Source organism: Saimiri boliviensis, chromosome 12 (genome assembly GCF_048565385.1).
Source record: "Saimiri boliviensis isolate mSaiBol1 chromosome 12, mSaiBol1.pri, whole genome shotgun sequence".
Taxonomy (NCBI): domain Eukaryota; kingdom Metazoa; phylum Chordata; class Mammalia; order Primates; family Cebidae; genus Saimiri; species Saimiri boliviensis.
Window position 1 is genome coordinate 71876388 of NC_133460.1, and position 22817 is coordinate 71899204.

Here is a 22817-nt window from a genome sequence, read left to right on the forward strand (position 1 = left end):
TTAGGAAAAATATATCATTAGGGTAAATTCTATTAAGTTGCAGCAATCAAAATCCTTGCACCTAGGCTGGGTGCAGTGGCTCACACCTTTAAACCCAGCACTTTGGGAGGCCAAGGCAGGAGTTCGAGACAAACCTGGCCAACATGGCAAAACCCCGTCTCTACTAAAAATACAAAAATTAGCCAGACGTGATGGCACACAACTGTAATCTCAGCTACTAAGGAGGCTGAAGCAGGAGAATCACTTGAACCTCCAGGAGGCAAAGGTTGCAGTGATCCGAGATCAAGCCACTGCACTCCAGCCTGGGCGACAGAGCGAAACTCTGTTTAAAAAATAAAATTAAAAAATTAAAAGATCCTTGCATCTTACATGGTAAGTGATCAACAAGAAACAGGAAATGGCCAATAAGAGTATTGGTTTCTTGATTGAGCAAAACTGTGAATTGAAGAAATTTAAAGGAAAACAACAGCAATTTGGCTTTTTTAAGCCTGTTACTTGGCAACAATTGTAAAGCATGATAATACTAAGGTCGGCAACAGTATGAGAAACAACATTCTGCTCATGTTTGAGTAACCGAAGAATAAACCAACAAAGGGCTGTTTGGCAATTTATAGGAAAAGCTTTAAAATACAAACATTCTCTTTGTCTCAAGAATCCCATTCTTGGAATTCAGCCTAAGGAAATCATTGGCAAATATGTATCTGTTCAAGAATGCTTATCGCAGTCAGGGCTCAGTGGCTCATGCATGTAATCTCAACACTTTGGGAGGCCAAAGCAAGCAGATCACCTGAAGTCAGGAGTTTGAGATCAGCCCTGATGAACATGGTGAAACCTCGTCTCAACTAAAAACCTACGAAAATTAGACAGGCATGGTGGTGCATGCCTGTCATTCCAGCTACTCAGGAGGCTGAGGCAGCAGAATCGCTTGAACGCAGGAGGCGGAGGTTGCAGTGAGCAAAGATCACACCACTGCACCCCATCCTGGATAACAGAACAAGACTCCATCTCAAAAAGAAGAAAAAAAATGTTTATCATGATGTATTTTATGATGGAAAACACTGTAAAAACCTAAATAACAAATGATTGCTGATTAGTTGAGTATATTATAATATATAGAATAGAATACTACATTTTTTTAAATGTAGTATTTTTAAATAAATGGTGATTTAAAAAATACTAACTGGCATTGAAAGATATTCATAGGTATTGTTAAATTTAAAAAAAGTTAACAAACTGTAAATATAATAAAATCCCACTTTTTTAGGTTTTTTAAATTGCATTTTAGGTTTTGGGGTACATGTGAAGAACATGTAAGACCATTGCATAGGTACACACATGGCAGTGTGATGTGCTGCCTTCCTCCCCATCACCTAAATCTGGTATTTCTCCCCATTCCATTTGACCCAGCAATACCATTACTGGGTATATATCTAAAGGATTATAAATCATTCTACTCTAAGGACACATGCACACGAATGTTCATTGCAGCACAGTTTACAATAGCAAAGACCTGGAACCAACCCAAATGCCCATCGATGATAAACTGGAAAGGGAAAATGTGGCACATATACACCATGGAATACTATGCAGCCATCATTAAAATCCCACTTTTTAAAAAAAAATCTATAAATGTGCTTATAAAAAGTCTGAAAGACTATGTAACAAACTTTTAATAGAAACTATCTCTGAGTCTCAGGATCACTGGATGATTTTTTGACTTTTTAATTTTTTTTCTTACTATGGACATTTTAGAAAATACTTGAAAGAAAGGAAGATTTTAAAAATCACTTGATACAACATCAAGAATGAACCCTAAGGTAAACTATGGGTGGTGATGATGTCTCAATGCAGGTTCATCAGTTGTAAGGAGTGTACCACTCTGGTGAGGGTATTGATAGTGGAGGAGGCTGTGCATGTATTAGAATACAGTACGTACGGGAATTCTCTGCACTTTCTGCTCAATTTTTCTGTAAACCTAAAACTGCCTTTAAAAATATAGTTTATTAATTAAAATAATAATAAAGTCAATTTTTAAAAAACAAACTATGCCCAGCATTGGCACAGTATTGTTTTTGCATTTTTCTATTGATCAAAGTAGTCACAGGACCAGCCAAAGTTCAAGAACTAGGAAAATAATCTCCACCTTTTCATGGAAAATGGCAAGGTCACTTCGGATAAAACAAGGAATAAGAGCAATTGTTATATTACAGCAACCATTTTTGAAAACTACAATCTGCCATTTAAATACAGATTTTTAAAATCTCTATCAATCCAAAAAAAGAAGAGATGAGAGAGGAGGAAAAAGAAGGATTGAAAAGTTGAGACAAATAGCACAAAGTGAGGAGATGTAAAAAAGATCAGATATAATAATCACAGTTCCTAAAAATACACCAAATTCGCTTAAAAAAAGGATTGTCAGAGTACGTAAGAAATAACTAATGCTACATGACATTCATAAGAGACACACTTAAAAATGTAAGCAATCCCCTTCCACACTCTCTCGTGGAAGCCTGTCTTCCCCTCCTAAACTCCACCTCTCTCTATTCCCTTCCACTCAGTGTGGAAGCTGCTCTCCTCTCCTGGATTCTGTCTTTCTGGATTCTCTCACTCAGGGTGAGAGTCAGCTGTTTCTTTCTCTCTCCTCCTGTTTCTCTCTTACTCCCAATAAAGCACTTTCTCAAAAAAAAAAAAAAAAAATGTAAGAACCAAGGAGTGTTCAAAGAAAATGATTGAAAAATATACATGTCAAATTCTAGGTGAGTGATATTCACAGACTACATAGACTTTAAGACAAAATAATATTATTAGCTAAGAAGAGGATCACTACAAAAGCAAACAAATACTTGATGGTCTCAGTACATGGAAATAACCATTGTTAACATTTTCATAGTATTTTAAAGCTTCTAGTGCACAGTGAGCGAAACCAAGTGGGCATTCACATTTACAGAATGACCTTTCAGTCATGTGTATTTCTTATTATATGTTCCACATAGAAAAATGAACAGAAGCAAATATACCTGAATATTAACCATGATTGATTTGGTGTAGTATAATTTTCATTTAATTTTTTCCTTTCTACTTTATTTTTCAAGTTTTCTATAATAAGCACATACTATTTTTATAATGAAAAAAAGACTTAGAAAAAAATAATAATCTCCCAGGTTTTCTTCAGGTTGAGAACTTTCCAGAAATCTAACAATCAAGTTCAACATCTCCAGCCAACTGTTTTGTTTTGTTTTGTTTTGTTTTTTTATGGCTTTGGATTCTAAACTTGGCACAATTTAAACTACACAAGGCTGATCAATCTCTGTTATCAGTCAACAGTCATCATCTTTGTCATTAGAAAGCCCTTAATAGGCACCTTCACCTACTAGGTAGGGGGTGAACCTGACAGGATGAAAGCTCACTGCACACTCATGGCCAAGCTCCACTGAAGAAGAATACAGGCGAACAGAAAGTAAAGTTAGAGCAGGAAGACAGCATCGAGCTTCACAATATGGAGCAGAACAAGACAAAGAGGTTCAATGAACGATAATAGAAACAGAAAGCAGGGGACAAGCACAGTGGCTCAGGCCTGTGATCCCAGCGTTCTGAAAGGTCAAGGTGGGAGGATCCCTTGAGACCAGGAATTCAAGACCAGTCAGCAACATAGAAAAACCCTATCTCTATTTATTTTTTAAATAAAAGCAATAAGGAAAATAAACAGAGAAGAACGCTTTATAAACCAGAATTCATGCTAATGACAGAGAAGGCATTTAGGAAGACAAAGATGAGATGATATGAAAAAGATATCAAGTCAAGAATGGTTTGGTAGAGGGCAGCCACTGAGGTTTCAGCATTTGCAATTTGAATGGGGTTAAGTGGACAGAAGGGAGAGTATGGAGTTGAAATAGGTAAAGCCATAGAGAATAAACAGTCAGACATTACAATTCCTGAAAAATAATTCAATTATTCTGTGTCAGTTAAAACCAAAACATTTTTGTGTAAAAAAAAAAAAAAAAGTTTTTAAATAAAGAAGTCACAGTCATAGATAATAGAGATTTACATATATACTGCAACTGTAAGTCACTACCATTTGAATAAATTGGTGTAATACCACAAATTGGATTTTTCTAACTTTGCACACAAATGATTCAAATAGCTTACACAAATCACTGCCCATCGTTGTCTTAAAAATATGCCTTTAAAGCACCCCCTTACAAGACCACTGACTGTAAGAATAAAATAATTTACAATACACATATAGAAGGCAGTGGAGAGGAGAGGAGAAGAGAAGAGAGAAGAGGAGGAAGAGGAGGAGGAGGAAAGGAGAGGGAAGGAGAAAGGAGGAAGAGAAAGAAAAGAAGAAGGACAAGAGGAGTCCATGCAACTGCGGGAAACTCAAGGAAGAAAACGCGGCAGAGGAAAAGAGGAAGGCAAAGGGAAGAAAGGCAAGACGAAGCCTGTTCAGCTGCCACATCCATCCTTGAAGAAGTCGGTCGGCCTCCCCACCTGTCTCAGAGCTGCCTTCGTAAGTGTAGCTGTGTGAGAAGTGGCTCTTCCACTGACTACAGCCGTCACTCAGATCATCTGCACTTGTGACTTTCTTTTCGATGAAGACATTTGAAAATTGTTTTGCTTTCTTCCTTCATGTTTTCTTCATACACATAATGCCTTACTGCATCAGAGACTCTCAAGGTTCCATTTATTGTACTCTATTGTATGACAAACCCTTGAAGTTCCTTGCAGAGTCTCCCACAGTGAATTTTGTAAATGTTACACAGCTTATATTTTAATTCACAATTCAGAACATCCCAAATATGTTCTCCATGCCTGGAGAAAAAAACGTGTCATGTTTTCGTGTAAGGGGAAAAAGGCACAAAGGTAGCAATATTTTTCTGACATAGATTTTTCTGACATAGAGCAGCTGGTACAAACGATGGTCTCACAATTGTAGAGGATTTAATGGTTCACGGAACGCTTTCAGGAACATAATTTTACTTCATTCCTTGAGTCTCCACTCTTCCCAACCCTTTGACAGCCTTGACTCCCAACCCTAGCTTGAAACACTTTAGCGAGTTTTCTTTCTTGGCATAAAAACAAATTCTTTGTCCTGCCATCTAATCTCTAGCTCTTACTTTGTCTTGCAATATCCTACCCCGCTGACCTCTGGATTCCAGCCACACACACCTTTTACCAGTTCTTCAAATACTTCCCCGTTTGGGTTCAATGTTCTTTGCCAATCCCTGCATTTTGCCGGTTAATTACTACTCCAGTTTCCAGCTCCCATTGTCACTCCCTCAGGGAAACATTTTCCAATCTCTCTAACAATGTCAAATTCCTTTAAGATAGCTCTACACACCTGCCTTTCTTAGCACTCAGCCCAGCTGTAATTTTACATGTATTGTATACCTATCTGTATGCCTTCTGTTTCCCTCAGTAGACTGAAGTCTACAAGGACAGCAACTCCATCTGTATTTGTTCATCAATGTATCCCATAATAAGCTCTGTGTGGAGAGAAAATATGATAGCCACATTTGAGAAATATGGCAGTTGAGTCTCAGAGAGTTTAAGGGATTCATTCCAGTAGCACAAACATGGGTACTAGATTCCAAGGTGCTGGATTCCAAGGCCAGGAAATGTGTCATTCCAAGGACTTGGAAGTATTGCAGGGCTTATAGTAGGAACCTAGTGCAGGCTTGCTGAATGAAAAACTGAAAACAAAAATGAACATAAGAAGGAATGAATTATGAACTTGAATATGGTTATCACTGTGAAGAAGATAGTCTTGGCTGTGATGCTGGGCAGGTCACATCACCTTCCTAGGCCCTTGCTCCTCAGCTGAAGGTTGAATAGGTGGTCTCCATGCTCTGTGATTCTGAGTTGCTGTGCTTCCAAACTCCTCATACCTTGGGATTCTCTCTAACAGCAGGCACCTACATATGGTGGGTGAGTTACTTAGCAGCCCAGATTTGACTTTATATTTTGGATCGTTTTTAACATATTCAAAGAGCAATTACACTATGCAACAAGAGGCAATTGCAGGAGCAATTACAACCAAGATAACATAAGGCAGCTACAGAAACAATGGAAAGTTATTGCAGGGTGTTAAGCACAACAGATGGAAAAGCTTTCTATAACCTTGACAGTTGACCAAAGGACTTCCAGATACATGACATAATTGTATATAAGGAAGAAAAGAATATTTAGCCAAAATAACAGTATTTTTGAATTTTCTGTTCCATTTATTAAATGATTCAAAACCTGGCCAGGCATAGTAGCTCACACCTATAATCCAAGTACTATGGAAGGCCGAGGTGGAAGATCACTTGAAGTCAGGAGTTTGAGATCAGCCTGGGCAACATAATAAACCCATTTCTACCCCCAAAAAATTAAAAATTAGCCAGATGTGGTGGCGAGCACCTGTAGTCCCAATTACTCAGGAGGCTGAGGCAGGAGGATCACTTGAGCCTGGGAATTTGAGGCTGTAGTGAGCTACGATCACACCACTGCTCTTCAGCCTAGGCAACAGAGCAAGAACTTGTCTCAGAAAAAAAAAAAAAAAATCAAAAACTTCTAAAAGGGAATTGTAAATGGTCTTGGTCCTTCAGCCAAGAGTTAAATAGAAACTATAAGGACAACTCTTATCTCCTTGTCTCAACAAATTTGGGACACTCCGTGTAACTAGCAGAGATGTGTGGTCTTATCCTGCCCCTCTTGTAATTGAATGCCCCTCTAAAGTGCTCTAGAATCTGGACTGTCTTACCTTTCCAGTCTACCTCTTACCCACACCCTGACCTCGCTCACACTCTGGCCTCACAACTCTCTGTTTCTCATGACTCTGTAAGAAATCCCATGCCTCCTTTAAGTTCCAGCTCAAATGTCATTTTTTCTTGGAAGCTTTCCACAGTGCTCACAAGAAAAACTCAGGGCTACCTCCTCCAAACTCCCATAGCATTATTTATGCCCAAGTGATAGCACTGTTGGTCATCTGATTCATGTTATAGTTACTTGTCTATCTATTTGTCTGTCTGTTTCCCCAATCACTCCACCAGCCTATGAGACACTTAAAAATAGAAACCATGCCTTATTCATCAGAACATATCCCCCACACACAGTTACATGCTTGATATTTAGAAAGTGTGTTGAGTTAAATGCTGAGGAGGCAGCTAATCAAGAGATGAATTTAGCGTAATAGAAGCATGAGTCCTATTATGTCAGCCCATATAGCAAATTTTATTAAGGGGTTTTTAGTGACTTCACTTTTAACACAAAAGAGGAACTCAAATGCTAAGAATTTCAAGCATTCTAATATGCCAATAATGGAATTATTTAGAAGAGGTAGAATTTCTTTTTCTATTCCTTTTAAATAAAATGATTAAACTTTCCTTCTATGCCAGGCACAGAACTAGAGTTTTGCATGCATTATCTCATTTAATCTTCAGACAACTCTATGGGGTATTATTATTCCCATTTTCAAATAGGATAGTTAAGGTCTTAGTGGATTAAGTTACTTTGTCCAGGACAAAGGGTTAGTAAGTGGCAGAGGGCTGGGATCTGAAGCCAAGTCAACCTTACCTCAAGACCGGAACTTGTTACCATGTTGTTTTCCACTTAGTTTTAGGGCCAACTCTGTAAATCATGGTTTTTAATGTTTTTCTTCATTACTTTGTCACTTTTACTGCTAGTTTTATTTACATAGTATCTTTTTTTTTTAATTGCATTTTAGGTTTTGGGGTACATGTGATGAACATGCAAGATTGTTGCATAGGTACACACATGGCAGTGTGGTTTGCTGCCTTCCGTCCCCTCACCTGTATCTGTCATTTCTCCCCATGCTATCTCTTCCCACCTCCCCACCCCCCGCCCCTCCCCCATTTCCTCCCAACGAACCCCAGTGTGTAGTGCTCCCCTCCCTGTGTCCATGTGTTCTCATTGTTCAACACCCACCACTTAGATGTTTTATAATTCTATTTGGCAGACCCTCTATTATCTTTCTAATCATTATTATCAACATTTTAAATACTTTATACCATAGTATACTAAAAAATGCTTAGGGATAAGAACACAGGGAGACAGAGTAGTCACAGAACTTGTCGAAAGTCACATCGCTCATAAGAACAAGAGCCGAGTGAACCCAAGCCGTTTGAGTCTAGCACCCAGGCTATCTGATACTTCCCTAGGGCACGTCTGCATCATTTGTAAGTCCATACGTCAAAAAGTCTGGCACTATGTTATCCACCCAGTCAATTCCTGAGTCAAGCCAGTTGCAGTAACCAAAATCACATATGAATGCAAATGCCTTATTTCAGAGAAAACAAAATCCATGTGTTTTCCTGTATGCTGTCACTGCCAGATAATGGTTCTAAAAGCTGTCCCCAGCTGTAATTTTCTCACTTGCTTCCTTTAGGTGTTCTCAGTTCTGCTTTATCCCTACTTGACACTGTCCTGCAACAGACTTAATCCTTTTAGGGAAACCCAGGTAAATAATCTCAAACCCATAACCACCTTCCTAGTTGGTCAGATTGTTTTTTCATTTTGAAAAATGAAAGGAGATAACTGTTCACCATCATGGAAGGTCCACATATGAGATCTTGACGGTGCGATAAGCGTTGTTTACTGAGTTTTTATATCATATGCTAGATGCTGTGCCAAGCTCTTCACCGAGACCTCTCACTTATCATCCGTGTATTAACTCTGTTTTTCAAGTGGAGAACCAAGCCCTGAGAGGCTGAGAACCCCGTACGAGGCCCATGGATGGACCCCAGTTGTGTCTGGCTCCACAGCCTGTACTCCCAACCACACAGCTTATTCTCAGTGCGTGCTGGCACTATTCTAGTCTCTTTCCCCCTCTCTTTAATTAAGAAAAGCTACCCAGACAGAATTATTTTTAAAAAGAAAATAGAGTACCTGATAAGGCCCAAGTCATCTCCGTTCAAATCTACCATTTTCAAGACTACCATTTCCTTGTCTGTATTTGAAGAATACCTAGTCAGTAAAACAGAAAAACGCAATCAGTTCTGTGTTAGAGCCTGACCCTCGTGTAAGATGAACAGCAGCTGACACAAAAACAAAAATGCCTCTCAGTAAGTGAGGTGACCTGACAATCAGTAGTTCTGTGAACTGCATCCAGTACCTCATTTCTCAGCTAAGGAAAGGGTGTGCAATTGTGATCAAAGATTGGGGGACTAGGTCAAGTAACTGGAGCTGAAATGTATATTTTTTATATAATATGCAATATTATATAACACACATGTATTTCTTACAAAAGGGATTTGTCTTTGAAATTTCTATTCCTATCAATTTTTAATGAAATCTCTTTTAAAAAGTAGGGAATTTACAAAATCAAAAGCATTGAAGACCTGCAACTTAAGTGTTCTTTTATGTTCTCTCAAGGGAAATCAGATTATATTTTCTAAAAATCATCTCCTTTGAAAGCTATTGAAAAATATGAATAAAAATGTAAAATGTCAAGTGGTCAAGTTGAAACTATGATATTATTTTACAGTGCTATAATAGCCACGCACTTCTCTTCTGTCACAAACCTGGTTCATCACTTATAAAAAGACAAAAAGACAAAATAACCCTCTCCCTTAGTTGTTCCATTCAAATATGTGGGCTTATTTCTTACTCTTCTGTCCATATTCTTTATTCTTTTATCTTCTCTGTCTTGCCACACTCTCATGGACTAAGATGATTCTTCTGGATAACACACAATAAAAAAGCTATTCATTAATTTAATAAATATGTGTTATGCATATTTTTATCTGCATTCTACAGATGAAGAAGCTGAGTGCCAATAAATTAAGATAAGTACGTCACTAAAGGTCACATAACTAGGAAGCAATGAAACTAAGCTGAGACCACAGTTGTTCCTGATTTCAAAGCCCAGAGTCCTTCAAACAACCACACTGGCTCCCATAATCAACAACGTGGAATGATACATGAATAAATCGGTGTTTGCTTCTACATTCACTTTTTGTTTCTGCTTGTCTTAGATAATAAAGATGTTTTTAAGATATTGTAGCTGTAGTACTCTCTCAGGACCTCACCATATTCATCAAGTAACAGCCTTGCACTTAGAATTTGTTGCTGTTCCCTAAAGGGAATGAAACTATTTCATTTTGATGATTCCTCCTCACCTTGCTCTCTCTGACTGTGGATTCTGAAGGTAAGAATAGGGACTTCTGTTGATCTGCACACCATCCACATTTCCTTTATTGATGAAGATTTTGCCTGGCTTCATATTTGTATGTGCTATGTCAATGCTCTGAAGATTAAAACAGAGGGGGAAGTTACAAACTTATAAATCCTGGTGGGGATAATGACTTAGTCAATATAAACAGAAGAACCCTGTGGACAATTTCCTTTGTGTCTAATGTGTCCACATTATGGGATAAAAGCTGGAGAACCACATTGCTATTGCCATTCTGGAGGTAAACAGAAATGGCTTTCAATGTTAAGGTAAAGGAAATGCCATGTTATATGGAAGAAGTGTTGATTAACGCCTGAGCTCACAAAAAGCCTCATCTCCTGGTCTCTCGGGACTGGTAAGTGAGGCTCAATTAATTGTCACTTCAGATAGCCAAAATGGGAGACTTGACTCCCGCAACACTAAGTACACGTTTTGCTAATAGGTAAGTGTTTCCATCTCTCTACCCTTGCCATTCTACCACCAAGGCAGAGTTGTTCAAACTTTTTTGACTATGAACTACAGCGAGAGATACATTTTTCATAACTTAATACACATCAACATATGCATCCCCAAACAAAAGTCCACAGAGCACAGTATACCCTGACAGTGTGTTATGCACTACACCTTACAATCTCTTTTTTAGTGTGTTTTATATAATGCTTTTTGCAACCAATGAAATTGATTTCATAAGTCTTGAATACATTGCAAGTCTCAGTTTGCAAAACATCACTGTAAAGCAATTTCTGCCTATGCCAGCTGGATCCCTGAATTTTGGGAGTGACATTGTAAGAAAAAAATAGAGAATAAGCCCAGAAGACAATCAAATGAAGAAAAACATTAGCCAGGATTCTATGCAACAAAATAATAAGTTGGAAGACAGGGGAGAGAGGAGTATAAGCTACTCAAACCAGAAATAGGAGAGGAGTTTAATGGTATTTGTTAGGAGCACCACGGAGGTCTGCATCTGCAGTAGAGAACTTGAAAAAATGGGATGTGTGTTTATAAGTTGAATTCTTTTTGTATATTGGGAAATATTTTTAAAAATTAGAATTATTTGTACCTACTTTTGGCTCCTTCATGGGCTTCTTTTTGTGTGACTTTGTGCAGAAAACAGACCATGTAGTGCCCTCTATAAAGAACCCAAACCAAAATGTTTTCTGTCTCTTTAAATAACTATATCAGGCTTAATCCCATAGAACCCTCCTTTTCTAATCATCAGTACCTCAGCCCTAACAGCCCATAGCTCAGAACCAGAAGCTAAGATAGGATGAGGGAGGAGACAGAATGGTACATGCTAATACTATGCTCAGACCCAAATCCTATAGGCACTCTTCATATCACATCCAATCACACCTAAAATACCTGTAAGCAATGGTAAAGAACAGCTGCCTCTGGGGTTCTTTGCCTACCTTCAAGATACCTGTGACCATGTGCTGAAAAGTTTGATTGCTAAATCCTTCACTGGCAATTACAAACACAGTATACTGGAAATATCCTGCAGGACCTGAATGAGTGTGAGTGCCACTCAGGATGACATTGTCTCTTCTGTACAGGGAGCCATATTTACTCTGCAGTCTGTTCAGGACCTTCAAGAAAAAAAGTAATTGAACTAAGATTATGGATATCATAGGAGCCCAACATGAGAAAACGCTTTGATGAGTCAATCACTGATCCATACCAATAACATCTGTATTAGTCCATTCTCATGCTGCTAATAAAGACACACCTAAGACTGGGTAATTTATAAAGGAAAGAGGTTTAATTGACTCACAGTTCACCATGGCTGGGAAGGCCTCAGGAAACATAATCATGGCAGAAGGGAAAGCAAACACATTCTTCTTCACATGACAGGAGGAAGGAGAAGTGCAGAGGGAAGTGGGGGAAAGCCCCTTATTAAAAAAACCATCAGATCTTATGAGAACTCACTGTCATAAGAACAGCAGCATGGGTGTAACCACCCCCATGATTCAATTCCCTTTCATGGGGTCCCTCTGAAAGATAATCAAAAAATGATCCAGCAGTTTGTAACACAAAGGATAAATGCTTGAATGGATAGACACCCCATTTTCCATGATGTGATTATTAGGCATTGCATGCCTGTGTCAAAACATCTCATGTACTCCATAAATATATATGTCATGTACCCACAAACATTACATTAAAAAAAAAGATCCAACAAAAGTGTCAAATCCAACCTAATTGTTAGCAATGTTTACTTTGAGTCTGGCACAGACACTCTGATAAGCTGTCTCTCTGGAAAATAGAATAAAATTTAAAGTCCTCATTTGTATTATCTGCCAATTCCTGTGGTGTAAAAACTCCTCATCATGATCAATTTTGAGATACCAAAAGCTTAACAGCCAACTCACAATGTTCCTGAATATTTACAAATTGGCTCTTATGAGCTTGTGCAAGCTAGTTCCAGCTCACTCCTGGTAAGTGGGCAGTAGCAGCTTCTGTGCTATGTACTTAATATACATGAAGATAACTATTCAACCTCTCCTATTGCAGGTGAGGATCTATACATTCTCATTCCATTCATAACCATCTTGCCTCATTAACCTCTCCATGCCCCAAAGAATGAGTGTTTGGTTGCCATGCCCACATAAGCAATCCTATGATGCAAGACAACTATAGAATGGAAATAAGACATAACCAGACTGACATCCTTTATTCTTTCTGTTTGATCTGAACTCCAGCTCCAACCTCTCATCACTCTCACATATTATTCCACACTGTAACTACTACACTTACGAAGAAGAAATGTCTACAAAGAAAAGAAAAAATGGTCAATGAAGGGACACCATGAAAGCTGTACTAAAGTCAGAAGCTGATGTTTTTAACAATTTGCAGCTGAGACAAGAAGGTATTAGAGAAAAAGAGCCACAAGTCAACTTTAAAGATCCCTAACCCCATCCTATTTATTCACAAAGAACTGTGACACAATGATTTTAGAATTAAATACATTTCTTCATGTCTACTCAAGAATCAAGCCCTTAAAAAGACAGAAATTATGAATCTTGAATTTTAAAACAAAAAGACTACAAACAGTACACAGTAAATGTATTTTAAGCTATAATCTCTGATATGAAGCCAGACATATTGGACTTCTAGGAAGAAAAAAAGAAAAATGTAAAACCTAGTCATATAACAATGCCAGCAAATAGCCATTGAAAAGAACATGTTTCCCAGTTCATGAAAGGAGGGTATTTTAACACAGGACAAGGCAGCTACATTTATGTCTATAGCTCACTTCTGTCTTCAGTTTCTATTCCATTTTCTATCACCGACTTTCTTGGGAGCACGACACAGAAGAAATCCTTCTATTTTCCTGTCCTGCCTCACTGCACAGAGATCTTCCATAATCTAAATTCTGTGCTGGAAATTTTATCAATCTTAAAGCTGGGACTGAGAACCTACATAGAAGCAGGTGTTATAAATAATCTTAATGGCATTTACTTAGCTACATTTGTTTTTCACACCTTCCCTTAAGTTAATTTGGGATAACTAAGTGGGTTCATTTAAGGGTCTTCCAACTGGGCCTCAGATTGCACGGGGAAGTAAAAATAGGAAGAGATAGATAAATGGTGCCCACTATTGACTTGTACAGCATCTACAAACCAACACATTAAACTCCCCTCCACTCTACTTCCTGAAGTCTACCTTTTGGTTCTTTTATTTCTGCTAATGATCATACTATTTCCCAATTAGAACCATCTCATTTTTTAGGAAAGCAGTATAGTACAGTAGAAATGAGCATGAATTCTGGCACCAACATGCTCACGTTTGAATCCCAGCTCTGATAGTTCCTAGCTGAGCAATCTTGGATAAGTTACTTGGTCCTCTGCAAACTTGGTTTCCCAATCTGTCAAATGACATGATAATATTCTCTCATAGAGTCATTTGGAGGAGTAAGTACATTAATCCATATAAAGTACTTACAAGAGTTCCAGACTCAGTACAAATATTAAATAATACCTTTTATGTCTATTCATCTTCAAATCTCACTCACATTTTATTTCTTTTTTTTTTTTTTTTTTTTTTTTTTAGTTGAAGTCTCACTCTGTCACCCAGGCTGGAGTGCAGTGGCATGACCTCGGCTCACTGCAACCTCCACCTCCCAGGTTCCAGTGATTATCCTGCCTCAGCCTCCCAAGTAGCTGGGACTACAGACACCTATCACCATGCCTGGCTGATTTTTGTATTTTTAGTGAGACACGGTTCACCATGTTGACCAAGCTGGTCTTGAACTCCTGACCTCAAGCGATCCACAGGTCTCGGCCTCCCAAAGTGCTGGGATTATAGATGTGAGCCACTGCGCCCAGCCAACTCACATTTAATTTCATATCCCACCACCATATAGTCTCACTGCCATCATATTGGTTTAAAACCTTTGTGCCAGACTCACATGATAAAGGGGGAAATTGTTAGGCAAAGTTATAAGAAATAAAAACCCTTCCAGCAACTCCAGCTTCCCTTTCTTGTTCCTTCAGCCTTTTCACATCTTGTAAAACTCCCCTGTGTGAAATCCCTCTGTTTGAAATACTTAGTATGATGATTACTGTTTTCTTAACCAGACCTTCACCAATAGAGCCTTGGTATCACTTTAAAGAATCTGCTATTTTTTGTCCTCACATCTAGTTCCACGCTATTCCAATCCATATCAAACATCTCTACCTGCTTACTCATCCTAAAACAAAATGGTGTTTACATCACTCCACCACTCAGATTTCTCAGAATCCATATCACCCACAGAAGTAAAAACAAGCCGGCATCTCAGGCCCTCTGCAATTATGACAAACATACCTCCCAGATACATCTCCAACTACATGCCTCCCTATGTCCTAATAGGTCTCCTCTGTTCCCTCATAAAAGAGTCCACATCCCTCCTCCATGCCTCTCTGTTCATTCTGTTTCTTCCATCAGATTTCTCTCTTCCCACCTTAACCATTTAAAATTCTGCTCACTCAAGTGTCATTTCCACCATGAAAATGTTTTCCTAATTTGCATTTCTTGAATCCCTATGTGATGATCTTAAAAGACTATATGTCCAAAAATTCTCAGATATTTTGCCCTTTAAGAAGCAAAGCTTACTTTGTCACCCTTGGATGTGGGCTGGACTTAATGACTTGCTTAGTGAATAGAACAGGGTGAAAGTAAAGGTGTATAACTGCTAAACCAGGATTATACAATGCACTGTAGCTTCCTCCTTGCTCATTCTCTTGGGTCACTTGCTCTGAGGGAATCTAGCTGCTGTGTCATAAAGATGAGAAGGGTGAGGAACTGAGGCCTTGGCCAACCATGTTGGAAGTGGACCTTCAAGCCTAGTCAAGCCTTCTGATGACTCATGCTTTGCCATCATCTGGATTGCAATAGAACCTAAGCCAGAGCCACCGAGCCAAGCCAGTCTTGAATTCCTGACCCATCGATCATGTGAAATAATAAATGTTTATTGTTTTAAGCCACTGTAGTTTAGGGTAATTTCCTACTCAGTAATAAACAATAACTATCCCACTGAACCTTCCTTCAGTGAATTATAGCTATCTGTATATTTCTGTCATGGTCCTTCCTCCTATCCACCAACTAGATAATGACCACATAAGGGGGACGGATTATGACTCACTCAGTTGTGTGTCCCTTGAAGTGACCTTAGCAAAGTACCTTACAAAAAGCAAGTGGTCAATGCATTTTTCCCTCTAAGAGTATAGAGTAACGTCACTTTTAAGAATGTGGACTTTGGGATTAAGCATACCTGTATTCAGAATCCTGCTTTACCATTTGGTAACTGTGTGAAATTTGGAAAGGTACCTACCTTCTCTAAGACTCTGTTTTCTTATCCAGAAAATTGAGTTACTAAGAAAGCCACCTCACTGTTTTGTGGTAAGTGAAGGAGTAGGGAAAACACTTAATCTCCTGTTCCTCATTTCCCCACAGATGGGGGAGGCTTCTACTCCCCTCCCTAAGAGGGAGCAATGTTAAAGTGATGCTTTTAGGCCATCTCATCATCCCTCTCACTGGCCCCTTCACACAGCAGGAGGAAGAAAGTGTTTAACAGGTGAGGCTAATAGAACTTGATATTACATGCTGGACATTTCTGGTCATTGTTCTGGTCAATGCTCCAGCCGCTCCTCTTTCTCACATTAATGAATATGTGGGCAGATATTAACAGAGCACATTCTCCTTTTGTGACCTGATCCCATTCAGAAAATATAACTGGGTCAGGGCTTAGAAATTACCTTAGAAAGATAGAATTGGAAGTTCTATCACTCGCTTGCTTGCTCTCTCTTTTTTTCTCTCTCTGTCTTTCCCTGCCTCTCTCTCCCTCTTTCCTCCTCCTCTCTTTGTATGGATTTGAAATCCATACAAAAATAATTAGAATACTATAATGAATCTCCATGCGCCTATTACTCAGCTTCTATAACTATCAATTCATGGTCAACCTCCTTTCAATGTTGTATTTTAATTCACATCTGATTCCTCAAATGTATTCTCAATTGTCTGAGAACTCAAGGAAGGGCTTGGTGATTACCTGGAACTCTCCCAACTTCTAAGAAGGAGAATTACATGAGGGAATACACATAAAAGTCACCTGAGACATTACAGGCTTTCAATAAAAAACATTAGCATTAATATTGATGATGAGTCATCAGCAGAACTGAAAGCAACTTTTGACCAAGATAACCTAAACTGAAATAGTGAGGATCATTCTCCTTGTGAGATTATCTGTTATATAGTTAAGAGTGTATAATACTGAAGGTAGTAGAATTCACTGAATGAGAAACCAAGAGGAATTAATTCTTGTCACATTAATCCAATTTTTCTTAAACCATGTCATTTCTTCACTTCTTTCTCTTCTCAAATCACTTACCTCCAGCCTGAGCCTTTGGGATACCATGCCTATGTCGATGCTGACAAAAACTGTTCGATTGGACCCATCAGGTTCCGCCATGATAAAAGCACGACTGTACAGCCTGGTGAGGATGCCCCGTGCATTCTGGCCAGATTTGCTGTAGCCCATCTAAAGAGGAAAAGACAATCAGAGCTGCTTTGTCTCACTCCCCTGCTACGAGAAACCAGACACAAACATACAACATAGATGACTGCAGAAAGACAAAGATAAAACATCCACATGACATTGTGGCTCTGAGTGAGAGAATATATGGTTTGAAAAATTAAAAAGAAAAAGGAAGAAAGCAAGCAAAAAAAATCATAAAGGAGGCTTGTATCTTCTGTGTAGAAAAATGCAAAGGCAAAGAATTGATGATCAGGTTGGCAGAAGCTATTCCCTGGCTTATGGGCAGGAGGAAGCTGGTACAGCTTTGGAAATTCTGTGGCTAACGCTAACACAGGAAATCTTTCTGGTCTTTCTGGTTTTTGCAATGGCACTTTTTCTCCTTCCTATCTAAGGTACTACAGGAAAGAATATTTCCCCTACCTTCACTCCACATTGCCCCAGGAACATTCTAAAGATTGAAGGCTCTTTCGTGTTGGTTGTTTTGTGCATGATTTTGTTTTCTGAAGAAAACAGTATCTTTATAATTAAGTATTCTTCATAGAGGGTACCTCACCCTGGCTTTTACCATAATATCGTTTCTGTTGTGGGTGCGACTGGCTGATAAGTTCCTTTACTACCCATGACATAGGGCAGTAAAGAATTTACCAAAACAGTCGTAGATAAAGAAAGAAAAATTTATTAGGGAATGTATGAAAATACGTTGCAAAGGTACAACAGGCAGCACAGCAGGAAGGGGCTGTAGGGAAGTTTTAAGGGGTCATACTTAAGGGGGGGCATATGCAGAAAGAGGTTATGCTGCTGGGGCTACATGTGGAATGAAGTGTTTGGGGACAGAATGTTGTGGCAGCAGGTTGTCTATGACTAGCCGCCTCCCAGAACAATTGTTCTCCCCAACTCTGGGACTCCTGACTTATCAGGACTCCACAACTCCCTAAGACAATTCAGATTACATATAACTATCCCAAGCCACTTCCCTCACCGTATCATAAAATTTACCCATAAAACTACACCCATGTCTTCAGAATGCCCCCTCTACTGTTTGCATAACCCCTCCTGGAGTGTTTATTTAGGGTTCGCATTCCAGGATCACTTTTCAGAAACACACAGTTGAGAATCATACCTGGAATGTAAAGATTACTCAGAGGGAGGGAGTGAATCCCACCAGACAACGTCATGCTCTGGTTTCCTAGGGAAGCACTGACATAAAAGGGTATTTCCATCACATAGCCAAGACTAGTAGGCAATAGTCCACACCCGACATGTAGAAGTGCTGCATTTGCTTTCACAGTATTGGTCCAACCTAGGTTTCCAGTTTTAGCTAGAGTTGCCCTTATTTTTTAAGTAAGAGATTTGAATCTTCAACTCTTTAATCTGGGGATTTGGGGGCTTCTTTTTAAAAAGTGCAAAATAGGGCAGCTCTGAGTCCCCCATTCTTACATGGCAACAATCAGCTAGATCCATATACTTTCATTATGCTTTATTTCCCCTCAAAATCTCCACCATTTCCTACTGCCTCCCACCCCTAAACTGAGGATTCACTAGACATTTCTTATCTTACACTGGCCTGGTGATGTCATTAATGGTACCTGCTTACCCCCTGTAGTATTTGACTTTGCCATCTCTGCTACTTCTCATAAAAAGAAAATAAAACAAAAATGGCCAATTGACTTTACAGGGGAGATGTGATTCAAGAAAAGTTTGCCTCTTTCTTCTAGTATGACATTCATAGTGCTAGATAGCAGTAAAGTCAATTCAAAAGCTAGAAGAATATAATGTTGATGTTGTATAATCAGAAATCATTGCAGGTTGCAAAATAATGAAATTACTTGTTTCCCAGTCTCCTTAAGGAGCTCACTGTCCACTTACCAAATTGATATCTGCTACTTGTCCTGTGCAGTCAGCTCGTCCAACACCAATATGATAGCCACTGAAGTTCTGAAATAGAGGAGGCTCTGGGGTAGAAGTCTCTGGAGAAGTTTGAGTGGCTGTGGAGCTCTGGGTGGTTGTGGAGCTCTGGGTGGCTGTGGAGCCCTGGGTGGCTGTGGAGCCCTGCGTGGCTGGAGGGCTTTGAGTGGTTGGAAAAAAATGGCTTCCTGAATCCAAAACAGAGTAAGAGATTTGAGAAACAACATTTCAGCACTCTTATTTGTCAACATCAATTAGAATATAGTATATAGGCTCAGGTTCCTAGGAAAAACTATTTATATATTTTCTTATACATAAAAATATTCAGTGAGAAATATCTCAGGAACCTGTTTAAAAATCCTAATCCAAACAGAATATTTTTCTTGGATGAGAGATGTTTTAGACTAGCAGTCAAGGCCTCTGTCAACCATCCTTTCACTCCTCCTCACAAGCCATTTCTTGTCATACTCACTGCCTTCACTCAACGCCCTGCTCTTCTTTCCTAGCTAAACTAAACAGGTGCCAGGTTTACTAAATCCAATGTCTGGGGATTGGTTTCTTCCATTCTTTCTATCCAGACCCCTCAATCCTTTCCTCTCCACCTACCACACTCCACCACCTGGTTCAGAGTTAGTCCATTTCCATCACACCTAGATCCTACTCAACTCCTCACCTGCAGGATACCACCCCGCTGGCTCTGCCCTGGCTCTGATCCTTTTTGACCCGCTAAAGACGTATTTTTAATGAGACAGATCATTGTATATTTGTTGATATAATTTCATCTTAATTATTCTAATATCTATATATTCATATCTATATGTGTGTATTTATACATATATATTCTATATTATTGTATGCCTATAGATTTTACACACACAAATATCAAGGCAAGCAGAATGACATATAGGATCTTTGCGAGAAGACAGATGCCAGAAACAAACTGCCTGTGTTTGAAACCTGAATCTACCACTTACTAAGTAATCAAATTGCTTAACCTATTTCACCCCAATGTTCTCATCTATGGAATGGAGATTATAATAATATCCTGCTTCCTGGGGTTGTTTTGAACAATAACTATGTTCACTAATATTATAAACTTGGAACAATGGCTACTATGTAGCTTTGATTTTCTTTACCAATTTAGACATTTTATATATTCATTTGTTTGTTTATTTTCATTCCCCAGATAATAGGAGTTGCCAAGGCATTAGTGGTAAGAAAGTACTTAGCATGAGATTTATAGCTGATTCCTTCTGAGATCCGGGAAATCTGGAGCTCAAAAAACTTAGAGATCATGTAACTTAATCTCCTTAATTTTACAGATGAGGAAACTAAAACTCAGAAAAGTGACTTAACCAATAATTAATGGAGAGCAAGTGATGAAGCTGGTATGCAGTCCAGATCCTCAAACTCAGAATCTGATGCTCTTTAAACCAAATTCTAGGTGGAGTTAGAATCCACTTCTTCTCATCCCCAAGCTGAGATTTTCTTCAAAACATCAAATATTGCAAGGAGTGGAGCAAGCGTCTTTACTATTGCCTCACTACTACCAGCATAGAAATGTCATGCCAACTAAAGCCGAACCTAACGTATAGCCAAGTGTAAGTTATTTGCAATCTCAGGGTCTCCATTTCCCCATGTGTAAAATGGCACTAATGTAAACAGTGGGGCTAGCATCCACCCTGATAGGATTTTTGTGAGAATTGGACGAGAAAATTATCTAGAATCCTCACTGTAGTGCTCAACACAGAAAGCATTTAATAAACAGTAACTACTACTATAAGAATATAGTTACTATAATTATTAATAAGCACCCTGGGTCTTAGCCTCCTGATTTCCTAATTTAAGAGCCAAAACTGAATAATAATATTTTTTTTTTGAGATGGAGTCTTGCTCTCTCACCCAGGCTGGAGGGCAGTGGCGTGATCTTGGGTCACTGCAACCTCCGCCCCCCAGGTTCAAGCGATTCTCCTGCCTTGGCTCAGCCTCCAGAGTAGCTGGGATTATAGGCATGCACCACCACGCCCAGCTAATTTTTGTATTTTTAGGAGAAATGAGGTTTTGCCACATTGGTCAGGCTGGTCTCAAACTCTTTACCTCAGGTGATCTGCCCACCTTGCCCCCCCCCTGCCCAAAGTGCTGGGATTATAGGCAAGAGCTACTGCACCCGGCTAAAACTGAGTAATTCTTAAGGATCCTTTCACTTCTATCAGTCGATGGCCCTTTTATGCCTACTGATGGATCAGAGGATCTCTGATCCTCTGTTTGCCAGGAATTCAAAGCTCTGGGACATGGTAGAGAATATGTAGGAAAAGAAGCCACAAAAGGGAAAACCAAGGTAGAAAATGCCATTTTCTCCATTTGGCCTAAGGCCAGCCCTCTCTACTTTAGTCAGGGCTTGAATCTCTACCTGTCTTCTCTACACATTGAACAGTTCTGTAACCTAGCACTGACTGAAGCAGAGGCCCCACCAAAGACCCATTGCCAATCTTGTGTGTAAATGTAGTCTACATTGTTTTCAAAAACTTTGTTTCCAACATTTTAAAAAATCATGAGATGTCTAAAAATTCCAATATCAGCTTCTCTGAAAACTCAGGAGATCCGAGACCATGTGTTCTCTCAACAACAAACAGCTGGCACCTGGGTGAGGCTGTGGGGCTTCTTCACCAGAATCGCACCTGCCTCCTCCTTGTTCCGCCTGCTCCCTCTGCCTCATTTGCAAAACTTGATTAGCCCTTGTAAGGATTTAAGGTTGAGACCCCTTTCTCTAAAGCTCTTCACAGACTAATTGACATTCACTGAGTCTTTCATTCTCCTTTTGCCCCCGGGAGAAGATGATGTCTACAAGGAGGCAAAGAGAAAGATAGAGGCTCAGAGCAAAAGCTGGCATTACTGGATCTTGATGAATCTTGAGCTGTGCTTAGGTTAGTGGAAAAACTAATGGCAAACAAGTACTTGTCAGAATGCCTGTCAGCTGGCTGCTGGGGACAAAGGTAAGCTTGATAAAAACTGCTATCAATGCAGAAAGGGTAATTAATGCAAAGGGTGACAGCTATTCCAGGCTGCTTAAGTACACATAGAACTATCAGCAGACAGTGTTTTTCTCTTTGGTGTCCACAGTAATCAAGAAGTTTCCTACAGGCCTAAAAATTGCATCTGAGAGAGCCCATGACACTTGCCTTTGTGGTTTTCAATGGTCCCACTGGTGATAAACAAGAGGCTGAGAAGGGCCACCGTGATGGCAGTCATCATTACAAGAAGGAAAATCAGAAATGTCTCCAAGTTAGAGAATGTGCGTTTGGCCATTTCTTCTGAGGTACAGCAGAGATGGGAGAAGAAATATTGAAAAAGAAGAAATCGCAAATTAAAATACAAACACTTTAAGGCAACCAAGGGTAAGATATCTTAGCTCTTTTATATTAATAGACTATACCAAGTATGACAAGTACAAAGCACTTACCACTCATTCCATAGACCAAGCCCATGCCAGACAAGACCAATCAATTACAGCATTCTTTTTGAAAAGCTCAAATATGGTTTCCAGATTTTCTCAACACAACACTCCTATTGGCAGCAACCATTCATGATTTAGCATTGGCAACTGAGTTAAAATGTATTTGCATTCCTCAGCCATGTCACACTGCTTTCATTTATGGTGATGATGCTGTTTAGGGATCTGTACATGGGTCTGGGCTGACAGAGCCTCTGTTGACAAGGGTGACT

The 22817-nt window shown here is 39.3% G+C and overlaps 1 protein-coding gene across 2 annotated transcripts in view; it reads right to left on the reverse strand.

Moving 5' to 3' along the window:
• ASAH2 (N-acylsphingosine amidohydrolase 2) overlaps positions 1-22400 on the reverse strand; it is a 60846-nt gene extending 38446 nt beyond the window's left edge. For both annotated transcript variants that reach the window (XM_003922444.2, XM_003922443.2), the window contains exons 1-6: positions 22270-22400; positions 19056-19278; positions 17043-17192; positions 11584-11760; positions 10122-10249; positions 8890-8967 (exon numbers count right to left, since the gene is read on the reverse strand). In XM_003922444.2, coding sequence (XP_003922493.1) covers positions 8890-8967; positions 10122-10249; positions 11584-11760; positions 17043-17192; positions 19056-19278; positions 22270-22400 — 887 coding nt within the window. The remainder of the gene's footprint in view (positions 1-8889; positions 8968-10121; positions 10250-11583; positions 11761-17042; positions 17193-19055; positions 19279-22269) is intronic.
• Between the last annotated feature and the right edge of the window lie 417 nt (positions 22401-22817).